General features: G+C 29.2%; 1 protein-coding gene across 2 annotated transcripts; it reads left to right on the top strand.

Moving 5' to 3' along the window:
• On the top strand, positions 10277-11745 carry LOC104742227 (WUSCHEL-related homeobox 4). Of its 2 annotated transcripts, none has more exons than XM_010463204.2 (3): positions 10277-10617; positions 10826-11143; positions 11240-11745. In XM_010463204.2, exons 1-3 carry the CDS (start codon positions 10363-10365, stop codon positions 11432-11434), a joined length of 768 nt encoding a protein of 255 aa, XP_010461506.1. In that variant the 5' UTR covers positions 10277-10362; the 3' UTR covers positions 11435-11745. The 2 variants fall into 2 exon arrangements, with proteins under 2 accessions (XP_010461506.1, XP_010461508.1); XM_010463206.2 differs by having other exon boundaries at positions 10285-10602.

Below are 12111 nucleotides of genomic sequence, written 5' to 3'. Positions count from 1 at the left end.
ATTAGAGTAGATTCGGTTTAGTTTCCGGTTGGTTTACTAATTAAATCAAAGGATGGTTTAATTAATTCTGGTTTAGGTAAATATTGGTTTAATTTAATTAAACCAGAAACTCTTTTTTTTTTAATAAGAGAACGCCTCCTTTTGTGATTGTCGACATTGGTTGCTCAGAGAAAGAGAGAGATCTGGTCGATTTGTTGTGAAGGAGAAGGAGAAAGAGATCAACAAAGCTTTGTGTTAGAGAGAAGGAGAAGGAACAGGATCATCAGGGTTTGGTAGAAGGAGGATCCGACTGCTCAAATCGTTTTGAAAGGTATTGATTTTTGGTAGGGTTGTATCTAAGAGATTTTCGTACACTCTCCTTCTTACAGAAGTGAATTTGAGATAATATTCTAGGAGATATCGGTAGTTTCGTGGGGCGTTTCTTCTCAGTCGCGGATTGAGACCAGCGGGGGTTTCGGGATCGATTGCGGTTTCATCTGAGATTTGATCGTGCTGAAATTTTGTGGAAAGCTTATGGGCGTCTAGGCCTTGCTTTCCACTGGAGGGATTTAATAGTTAACAGTTGGTTTTTATTTTAGGGTTTCGTCTTTAAGACTATTATTTTCTGATGTTTATGTCCAGTTTGCTTCAAGGTTGCTTTTGGTTGTGTGATTTGTTGGAGGACGTTTCTGGACTGTTTCAGACGCAAGGAGAGTTTCTCCTGGTTGTTTTTTGTTGTCAGAATCAGCTTGATAAGGTGATTGCGTGACCATGAGCTTATCTGAGCGATTGGATTGTATGACTTAATTTGTGTGATGATGTGTAGGTGTGATAAATGTGTTATTGGATATTTTGTTCAATGGTTGGTTTGTTATGTTTTATTTGTGGTTGTACTCTTAATTTGTTTGTGTATAGCTCGTAGATGGGAGGATTGCCGTATTTCTGGTAATACTCACGCATCTCATTGTATTTGTGGTGCAGGTAATGTATAGTATGGAATCATGGCGATGAGTGGGAGGATGATATAGGGTCTCAATTATTGTGTTGTGGTTATGTTAGTCAGGTTTATGTGTTTCCGTTGTGCATGGTGATGGTTGGTTTTATGTTGATTGGAGTTGTAGATGCTGTTCTACAGTTTGGGTTGTAATTAAATATTATGAGATATTTAATTATATTATTATTAATATTATAATTATTATTTTTTAAAAAAAAATGGGTTGAATTGTTTTAAAACCAGTCATGCCCTAAGTTGGTTGGGCTTATCACTTCTGTATACTTTGAAGCCTACAAAAATTTAGGTGTTTTTCTTCTCAAAGTGTCGGCTCACTGTCGATCTTGAGGACCTAACATGAAACAGCACTGCAGCCCATTTAGGATTATTACATTACGTCTTTTCAATTCATCTGGGATTACTGTTTAAAGTCGTAACAAATAATTGTCAACAAGTAATTAACATTTGAAGCTAGCCCAGTATATGCTTTAATTCCGGTTCAGTTGTCTGAGTTATCAGTTTTATATACGCTTAAACCATATAAACATGGGTCTTAAATTATTTGTAGGTTTTTTAAGACCCATGTTTATATGGTTTAATGTTGAATGTTGAATGTTGAATGTTTATATGGTCTTAAATTCAGTGAAACATCAAACCATCAAGAGAACGGTTTTTATGTGAGAAGTCACACCAGTGAACATACATATTTTTAGTTTTCTCATTACAGTTCTAGGCTGAATTGCGTTGACGACCCATCAAAATCTTAGAACCATCACCAATCTTGAAAACGTTTTATGTTATGCAGGTTGAAAGATACTTTTGGAAAGAGTTCGTGATTTTTTTGTATGACCAATACTAGTCGTAGGAGTCCAAATAGTAATCCTCGTTCTATTAAAAGATTAATTGTCCGAGAAAGTAGAAAGTCCCAAAAATATGAAGATTCACCAAATAAGAATAGTTGGACCAGGAGAATTAAGATTGTGAATCTCAATTCTCAATATATGTGAAATTTTCTAGGGTGAATTAATGTTTTGAGTAGATAGAAGAACTCTCCGTACTACCAATATAAGTTATATAACAAATAAAGAATAATTTAGTTACTGAGAATCGGTATGATGATGTTTAATTACAACAAATAGCAAAGGTATAACTTTAAAAAGTATTTCATTATTTAAAAAAGCAAAATAAGATTAGAAAACGATTTGGTTATTCAATCGGGCTTTCATTACTTAAAAAAGTATGCTATTGTTTATGTAATATGTTTTGTTTGTTATAGACATTCAACTTATAATGTATTTTTTAACAAAAACAAAATTATAAGATATTTATTTGATTTCTGTCACATACAGTGTGAAAGATATTATTTTACGAGTGTTAACTCACTAAATATGTTAATCACTAGTTTAATTCATCTACAAAGTTATAAGTTAAATATTTCAAAGTTACCTTAATAAAATTAGGTGCTAAATTTCATGGTTTATGGACTATGGTATATATCCATCGCTTTCTAGTTTCTCTACCAAGTAATTAATTTGCCTAAACAAAATCAAGATCCGGTTTGCGCTTGTGCGTAAGGCTGATTTTGTAATATATGAATCTAAAATAACCATAAAACCAAGATTCGGTTTGCGCTGGTTCTTTATCATTGTAGCCTTGTAGGCAGCTAGTCACTTATATATCGGCCAGAGCCATCCTAAGTTCCAAATATTTAAATGTTGGGATATAGACCAAGTCCCAAATCTGAAGAAAAAATTATCATTGATATATAAAGAGTTAGGGTCAATATACTAATTGCCAATTGGTTTTTAGTTGAAAGCCCAAGATAATCCCAAATTTAACATGGTATCAGAGCTCAAGGTTAAAACTCTGGTGAACTTAGAAAAATGGATACGGATATGCCTATTGTTAACCCGAGTAATGGGACCCAAAAAGGGGTTTATTATCGATCCAAGTGAGATCGGTTCGAGATAGAGTTATCATTGAGGAAGCGTGATAAGATCCCATATATGGTCCTGGATTTGAAAGAGAGATTGTTGGCATACAAACCAAGTCCCACAGCTGAAGTTTGAAAAAATTATCATTATTCATTAATATGTAAAGAGTTAGGGCCAATCTACTAATCGTCAATTGGTTTTTAGTTGGAAGCTCAATATACTCCCAAATTTAACATTAAGAGGGGGTATTCAAGTTATATTTTACAGGATTTGGTAAGATTTTAATATTTTAGAATTTGAAAGATTTAGGAGATGTTTAGAAGATTTGATTGTGTTTTAGATTTTTTATATTTTTCTTTTTAGAAAATGAGATGTAATTCTATGAGATTCTACGAGATTTTTTTACTAAACTTTGAGTGATTTTAAAATATTTTACAAAAATAAATAATAATAAAAAAAATCTATGCATCCTGAGAATTGAGAAACAACACGTTACGATGAGAGAGAGAAGCAAACAACATGTGATCTGATATTTTAATGGTTCTCTCTAGACAAGAACAAAAATAGAGTAAGGAGAGAGAGAAAGAGAAGCAAACGTGAGAGAGAGAAGCAAACATGAATTATTGAAAGATTATAAACAAGAAACGTTGACTGCTCATTTGTTTGTTTTTGTTTTTAATTGAAATCTTTCAAAATTCTACCTCAAAGGGTATGATTTTGAGATGAGTACTTTTCAACTAAAAAGAAATAAAAAAAGTCTCTTAGAATCATTCAAAGTAGCATTCTAAAAAAAGTTGTGATATTTTGAATAACAAGAGATTTAAAGTTGGATTTATAAACTATTGATTGAATAACAAGAGATTTTGAATTAGTTTAAAGGACTTTATATAAATCTTAATTGAATAACATAGGATTTCATGATATTTTTTAAAATCCTCAATTGAATAATAAAGAATTTTAAAATTACTTTAAAATCCTTTAAAATATAACTTGAATACCCCCTCTAANAAAAAAAAAAAAAAAAAAAAAAAAAAAAAAAAAAAAAAAAAAAAAAAAAAAAAATCTATGTATCCTGAGAAACAACACATTATGATGAGAGAGAGAAACAAACAACACGTGATCTGATATTTTAATGGTTCTCTCTAGACAAGAACAAAAACAGAGTAAGTAGAGAGAGAAAGAGAAGCAAACGTTGACTGCTCATTTGTTTGTTTTTGTTTTAATTGAAATCCTTCAAAATTCTACCTCAAATGGTATGATTTTGAGAGGAGTACTTTTCAACTAAAAAAAAAAAAAGTCTCTTAGAATCATTCAAAGTAATATTCTAAAAAAAAGTGATATTTTGAATAACAAGAGATTTAAAGTTGGATTTATAAACTATTGATTGAATAACAAGAGATTCTGAATTATTTTAGAGGACTTTATATAAATTTTAATTGAATAACATAGAATTTCATAAGATTTTTTAAAATCTTCAATTGAATAACAAAGGATTTTAAGAATACTTTAAAATCTTTTAAAATATAACTTGAATAGCCCTCTAAATACTTAATAGAAATTTTGTTGAGAATTTTTTTTAAAGTTGATATAAATTTCGTTTTAGGTGAAATTAAGTGTATTGTGTAGTTTTTATTGTACTCCCACTTTTCAAACTCTGTATATGTTGAATACTGTTGTATTGGATTACGTACAATATGCGTAGTGGACGGTATAATAAGGAGGAATGGAGGATGATAAATATAAAATAGTGAGAGTGGCCGCAAACAATGTATCACTGTATTATATCATTCACTGTGAACAATATCGTCTACCGTATTTAATATCTCCTATATAATAAAATGGAAGTATACAATATTTTTTGTAGACTATATAATAAATATATTTATGATTTTTTGTTATAAACTTGTAACATAGGTATATCATAATATATAGGTTAGTCTGATTTTTGGTAAGTAAGAATAGTATGGTTTTAGTTAATTATAATAACATATAAATCAATTATAGGTAACATTTCAAAAGATAAGGAAATCTCTCAACCTAATTAAAACAAAAATATGTAATTCTTCTTTAACATTTATTTTATTTTATATTTAAATTATTTTAATTTTTTATCTAATATATTTAGTTAATAAAATTTATGATTTTTTCTGCATATAATGTAATTTAATTTTTTTAAAACAGATATATATTGCTCAACTGATGAATTAAAAAATATACAAAATGCCCTACATCATCTAAAAAAACTAGGCAAAGATTCAAAGTCATATTAATAAAAACGAGACCAAAATGATTCTGAATACGAATGAGCAGAAACCTTGATTTATCAGGCATTGAAATTAAAAATTTTATGCATTTTACTATGGTTCTTTATTTTAAAGAATTTCAATTTTTAATAACTTTAAAAATTCAAATGTTTAACTTTTAAAAAATTTAAAGATTATTAATATTTCAATTATTAAAACATGTATCTTTTTATAAAATGTTTAAGATATGAATAATATTTAAACTTTATAAGAAGTTCAAATATTATAAGTATTTCAATTTCTAAAATAATAAAATTTATTCAAACATTTTAAATTTTAATAATATATACGAATTAAAATAACAAATGACGGGTTATATGGCAGGACATATTTGAGTTGATATTAATAGAAAATTAAAATATCATTAATTTGGTGCTACACGGGTAAAATATCATCTCATTATTTTGTGAACTTTATAAAAACTTTAAAGATTATTAATATTTCAATTATTAAAACATTTAATTTTATAACTGTTTAAGATATTAATAATATTTAAAATTTATAAGAAGTTCAAATATTATAAGTAGTTCAATTTTTTTAAAAAGAAACTTTATTAAACCTTTTAAATTTTAAAAATATATTTAGATTTTTATGAAGTTTTTTCTACGGTGTACAACGAATTAAAATATCACACGACGAATTATATGGCTAGACATGTTTGAGTAGATATTAATAGAAACTTAAAATGTCATTAATTCGGTGCTACATGGATAAAATATCATCTTATTATTTTGTTAACAATATGAATATTAGATTAATAGACGTATCTAATTAAATCGATTAATTAATACTGTAACAAAATAATTAATATGCGATATAGTGTAGGTTAAATCATATAATTAACAATAAAAATACAATATATAATTTTAAAAATAAACAAATCAAATAAAATTAACAAACAGAAATTAATATTTTTATCAAATAACTTAAACTGCAGTGTACTGGAGGTCAAAATCTAAATATACTAGAATAGATCTTACAAAATAGATGATATTTCATAAGTTATATTCAACATATGATTTCATAACATAATGTTTGAGCAAAAAAAATTAAAACAAATAAAACAATTATATATATAACACTTTAAATAAAAATTACAAAATAAATAAAATAAATGTTAATCCGTGTTATAGCAGGATCCAATTCTAGTTTATAAAATAAATTGTCTCACGTAATCAAAGGAAATGGATTGCCACGTGTGGACAACATGCACGTGCCTACGATAGCAAATTTGTTTGGTTGGATTGCAATACGAATTGGTAATGATTGATGAATATTATTATGGCACCGATTGCTCCACTTAAGAGGTACTCTCGACTTCATCACCTATCTCTTTTGATTCAATCATTCTCCCTCGTCCTTTTTTGACCATCCCAATTTCTCTAACTCATGATCTATTTATAACACAAGATTGCCAATGCACATCTTACTTTTACAACATTTTACGTGAACGACAATAGTAGATAACTAGTGCCACGACTCTTTCCCAAATCTCACACAGTTTCTTTTTGACCTATATTGAATCATTGATGAATTGCAAGCATACGTACGTTAAATAAAACTCAGTAATAATGTCGTGATCTAGCTAAAATACTTAAATATACGTTTAATACTTAAGTTCAACACACTAATACGTTGTAAAAATGAAAATAACATACTACTTTGTTTTGGTTTGAACTTTGAAGTATTGTTATTTTTGCTAAATCATGATATTTTCTTAGTTTACCTGAGACATGAATTATAAAGAGAAAGTACAAGAATGTGTCTATGGGTGGGTTTATTAGTGTCAAACGTGAAATGATTACCCCCACGCACCATCTCTAGATGGAATGACACTTGTCCTTTCACATTTCCATTTAACATGATTGTCTTTTGTCATTTGTACTAGCTTTTTATTTGTAACCAACATTTAATTTAATTTTTCAAAAATCTGAATTATACCCTACTTTGTAAAACATCGTTATTTCCGACAAGACTCCACATTCCGAGAGGCAATTAGGATGGGTCAAACCCTTCCTTTTAAATAGTATTTCCACTATTCTTAATAAATTGATGTTTTGGAATATTTCTTTGTTTCACAAAAATTATTTTTTTTATTTTGAATTAATTAAAATTTTAAAATTAATATTTTGTAAACTTTAAGATATAATCGTTAAATAAATTTAAATTTCTACATTGTTATTGGTCTAATATTAAATAATATATTTTTAGTAAAAGAAATAATGTATTTTAAAATCAGTAATTATTGTTTTTTTTTAAATATGTAAAATCTTCTAAACATCAGTTTTTTAAAAACAAATAAAGTATCGTTTAAAAATTTTAATGAATATTTTTTATAAACTATTCATTCCAGTTCATTAAAAAAAAGTTCTAGATTCATATAGTATAACATTTTTCTTAACACATCATATTATTTTACTTCTCTAATTAATAAGTAAATTAATAGGAATAAATTTAAATTTTTTATTTGAAACATCCTAAAATTACGAACTCACATCCTCTGCAAATAAAAATAAAAAATATAAACAGATATTTCTTATGAAATATATGTAATATATGATGAGACAACTGTAGCGATATCATATAACCTCAAACAAAACTTTATCAAAATTATTTTTGAGATTGAGCAATAAAAATAATACAAAAATCAAACAGAATTAAATAAAGAAAACGAAAAAAAAAACAAACAAAAATAAGAAGTATATAACTTTCAATATTATAACCCAAATAAAATGTTTTGAACTTGATATGTGGAATGGAGTGGATTGAAGGTTTTGTAGAGTTGTGAAGGCATTTTAGTTTGTTTGGTGAACCATGAGCATCTCATGTGGAAATCCATATTAATTTATGAAGTTTTTATATTAATTTATGAAGTTTTTAGAAGTTCAATTTTTTTCTTGTCTTTAACCAAAGACGTTTACTGATGGTCAACTATGTAGTATAAAATAATTCATAAAATACTTAGAGAAAACCGATATGTGAATTAAATCTGTACGGACGGTTACATACTAAAAATACCCATTACATTTGGGAAATGAAGTTCTACAGTTCCAATGTACAAGAGAATAACAATACAATTACACTGATCTTAATTGAATGAGACTCTTGACATTATCAAACCAAACCATACTTTTGTATTAATATCGAATAAACATAACTTGTGAACTAATAATTTTATCGTTATTAGAATAAACCATGAAAAATATTAGTGCATTATAATATTTATAGCCTTTTCTTTTCCGCATAAAAGTCTGTTCTGGTTCATTATAAACTACCACTAGTTTAGGCAAAATCCGTATCTTAACAAAAGTAATAAGAGCAATTTCGAGTATTGGGATTGGAAGATACCTTTTTCACTTATTCATTCTTCTTCTCATTCTTCTTTTCACTAAATAAAGTAGTTGAGACTTGAGAGCCACCGAAAAGCATTAGACATCCTATCATTAAAGCTAACTTTTTTCAGTGTTTTATTTCTTAAATAATATCTTGAAATAAAGAAATGTGAGAGAGAGAAATTTTGTCCCTACAGCTTGTAGAGTCAAAAAGATTGTCAAGCTTTGGTTTGTAAATTTCTGATAAATCACATGCATTTGTTCAAGTTTGATCCCAAAAAAAAAAAACATTTTCAAACCTTTATTCTGTAAAAGCAAACCTATTGGCTCATAGGCCAATATCAATCTCAATGAATAGTGAAGTCTTTTGATAACACAAATTTATAACATACTGGGTCTGATTGGTAACGTATCCAAAGCTGTACAGAAAAGCTGTAAGCTGGAGCTGTAAGCTTTTACGGAATAGTGCAAAGCTGTAAGAAAGAGCTGTACATAAAAGCGGTACAAAAAAGTTGAGAGTAAAATTTTTAATAAAGTGTTTAGTAAAGTTTTTGTGATTGGTAAAAAATCAAAATTGTACATTTGTACCGCTTTGTTTTTGGTTACCAATCACACCCACTATTATTTTTCTAGTGGTTCATGTCCCTCAACATTCCGCCTAAATTATAGGAGGTCAAGATATACTACTATAGTAATTATACTCTCTTCTCCTTATAAATGAATATATTAAAATATTAGTTACATATATATTTTCACACAAAACACTTTCTTAATTATAACTATTAACTAGTAAAAGTTCAGTAAATTTAGTTATTTCAATAATATTTTTTTTTTTTTGATAAACCCTATCGGCTGATCCGGTCAGCCCTGATAGAAACGCACTGAAGTGCTTCAGAGTGGACTACTCCCCGAAAGGCCACCACACTGCCTATCCCCAAAGAATCTGGGTTAGTTCTTTCCAACCTTTCCCCAATTCTCTCTTACCACTGAACCACATTTGTGCGGGCTCAATAATATTTCTTGAAGTTTGCTATTAGATATTAAATTAATTTGTATAAAAGAGTAGGATATATTAGATATTTGGTGGTTCCTAAATTAATTTTAATTAGGTGTGGTACAAATATTACATATAAATCGAAATAGTGCTCCATGCAGACATGAACACATTACACGTACGCAAATATTGGATCGGATTGGTAATGTACCCAAAACTGTATAGAAAAGTTGTAAGCTGGAGCTGTAACCTGTTACGGAATAGTGCAAAACTATAAAAAAGAGTTGTACATGAAAACTGTACCAAAAAACTGAGAATAAAGTTTTTAATAAAAGTTTTAATAAGGCTTTTGTGAATGGTAAAAAATAAAAGCTCTACAAAAGATACAACTTTAATTGTGTTCACCAAGGCCATTATGTAGTAGACACACGTACGCATATCTATACTCACACAAGTGAAATTTTCACTTTTTCAAGAAATAAAAAACAGAGATCACTATCTTCAATTAGTTTCAAAATTTGTTCTTTATCAATTGCTTTAATTTCCGAGTATTTTTATTTGCAATAAAGACAAGGAGATTTTAAATGATAAAAGTCAACCATATCCCATCATTTGGTCTTTGGTTTCCCGACGTCCCACTTTTGTAAAAATCATCTGTTCATTTTCCATTCTTTTTCTTTTTCCTACCCAACTGGATATCACCAATTATCATCATACACTAACAGTCTAACACTATCAATTTCACACTTCTCTTCTATATATATGCATAAGCTAAGTCCTGTAAAGAGAAAGGCATAGCATTTGACATTTCCTATATATAAAAAAAACAATGAAAGTTCATGAGTTCTCTAATGGGTTTTCTTCGTCGTGGGGTCAACATGACTCGACATCATCCCTTAGCCTAAGCTGCAAACGCCTCCGACCTCTTGCGCCGAAACTTTCTGGCAGCCCTCCCTCGCCTCCTTCTTCTTCCTCCGGCGTCACTTCCGCAACTTTTGACCTAAAAAGCTTTATTAGACCCGATCAAACCGGTCCAACAAAATGTGAACACAAACGAGACCCTCCTCAAGTTAGTTCCCTTACTGTACGTTACAATTTCATTTACATACTTCTCTTTTGTTTGAAAAACAAAAAATAACGTATATTTCACTCTAGAATATTTTTGCATAATCGCGGCATACCTAATACGTTGACATTTATAACGACGGGGGTGGTTCCTTTTTATTATTATATATTTTTCTTTTAATGTATGATTCTTAACAAAAGTATTGAATTATAATGTGTGGGTTCAGTTGGAAACGCCCCCGGGAGGGACAAGGTGGAACCCGACTCAAGAACAGATAGGGATACTTGAGATGTTGTACAAAGGTGGAATGCGCACTCCTAACGCTCAACAAATCGAGCATATCACATCGCAACTCGGGAAGTACGGGAAAATCGAAGGGAAGAATGTGTTCTACTGGTTCCAGAACCACAAAGCCCGTGAGAGACAGAAGCAGAAGAGGAACAACCTTATCAGCATAAGTTGCCAAACCAGCTTCACGACCACTAGTGTCTCTAACCCGAGTGTAACAACGAAGACAAGAACATCATCATCACTAGACATCAGGGTATGTCTAATATCTTATTCTTAATGAACGATTTTTTTTTATAGTTCTATTGGTTTTAATTAACAATATTTAAGGATATTTTATATGATTGTGTAGAGAGATTCAATGGTGGAGAAGCAGGAGTTAGTGGAAGAGAATGAGTATAAGAGGACATGTAGAAGCTGGGGATTTGAGAACTTGGAGATAGAGGGAAGAAGAAACAAAAATAGTAGTACTATGGGAACTACTTATCATAAAATCATTGACAATGTAACCCTCGAGCTGTTCCCTTTGCACCCTGAAGGTAGATGAAGATGAGGCAGAAAATTGTGGAATTCTTGTGTAGATCTGGTTTAGGTTCAGAGGAAGCAATTGGTATCTAGAATTTCAAAAGAAAATAAGCATAATAATAAGTTTCTAAAACTACAAAATCTACTTAAGAATTCCCTTATTAATCTGTGAGTCTGATGTATCATTGTAGATTTTTTTTTTTTGCGATGTAATCATAAATGATGATGCTTAGTTTAATTAGCTCATTTCTTTTCGTCTTTGTTCGTAACAAATTCACTCGTGATTTGTTGTACTCTCTTAATTATGATTGGTCATCTACGTATTCCACGCTAGATTGTTGCTACGTATAAGGAACGTTTCATTTATCGAATTTTCTAAATAAAGACACATTTAATGTTGTTAAAATAATATCTCCATCCTACGAACGTACAAGAGTAGTAATAATAGCATTTCCAATGAAATAAAAAGGTGATTAGACCTAGTATATTCCTATAAACAAACTTTGAAATCTGCATACTTTTTGTACTGTGCTGACGACTTGAGAACATATAGTAGTAATATAGTATATTTCCCAAAACAAAAAGAAAGAACATATACGTAGTATCAATTAATTATAAAATATTAAAGCTCTTATTTAAACAAAGTTTTATTTTTCGGAAATATATTTACACACGTACTAGCTAAGTTGAAGAGATGAT

The sequence above is a fragment of the Camelina sativa genome, chromosome 14, assembly GCF_000633955.1.
Source record: "Camelina sativa cultivar DH55 chromosome 14, Cs, whole genome shotgun sequence".
NCBI lineage: Eukaryota > Viridiplantae > Streptophyta > Magnoliopsida > Brassicales > Brassicaceae > Camelina > Camelina sativa.
This window is presented reverse-complemented; position numbering and strand designations above follow the sequence as displayed.

Bases quoted from the DNA above. Each gene is read 5' to 3' on its own strand.
- LOC104742227 (XM_010463204.2), top strand. From the start codon at position 10,363: ATGAAAGTTCATGAGTTCTCTAATGGGTTTTCTTCGTCGTGGGGTCAA. The intron at 10,618-10,825 runs GTACGTTACAAT...GTGTGGGTTCAG, and splicing joins CTCAAGTTAGTTCCCTTACT to TTGGAAACGCCCCCGGGAGG. The intron at 11,144-11,239 runs GTATGTCTAATA...ATGATTGTGTAG, and splicing joins CATCATCACTAGACATCAGG to AGAGATTCAATGGTGGAGAA.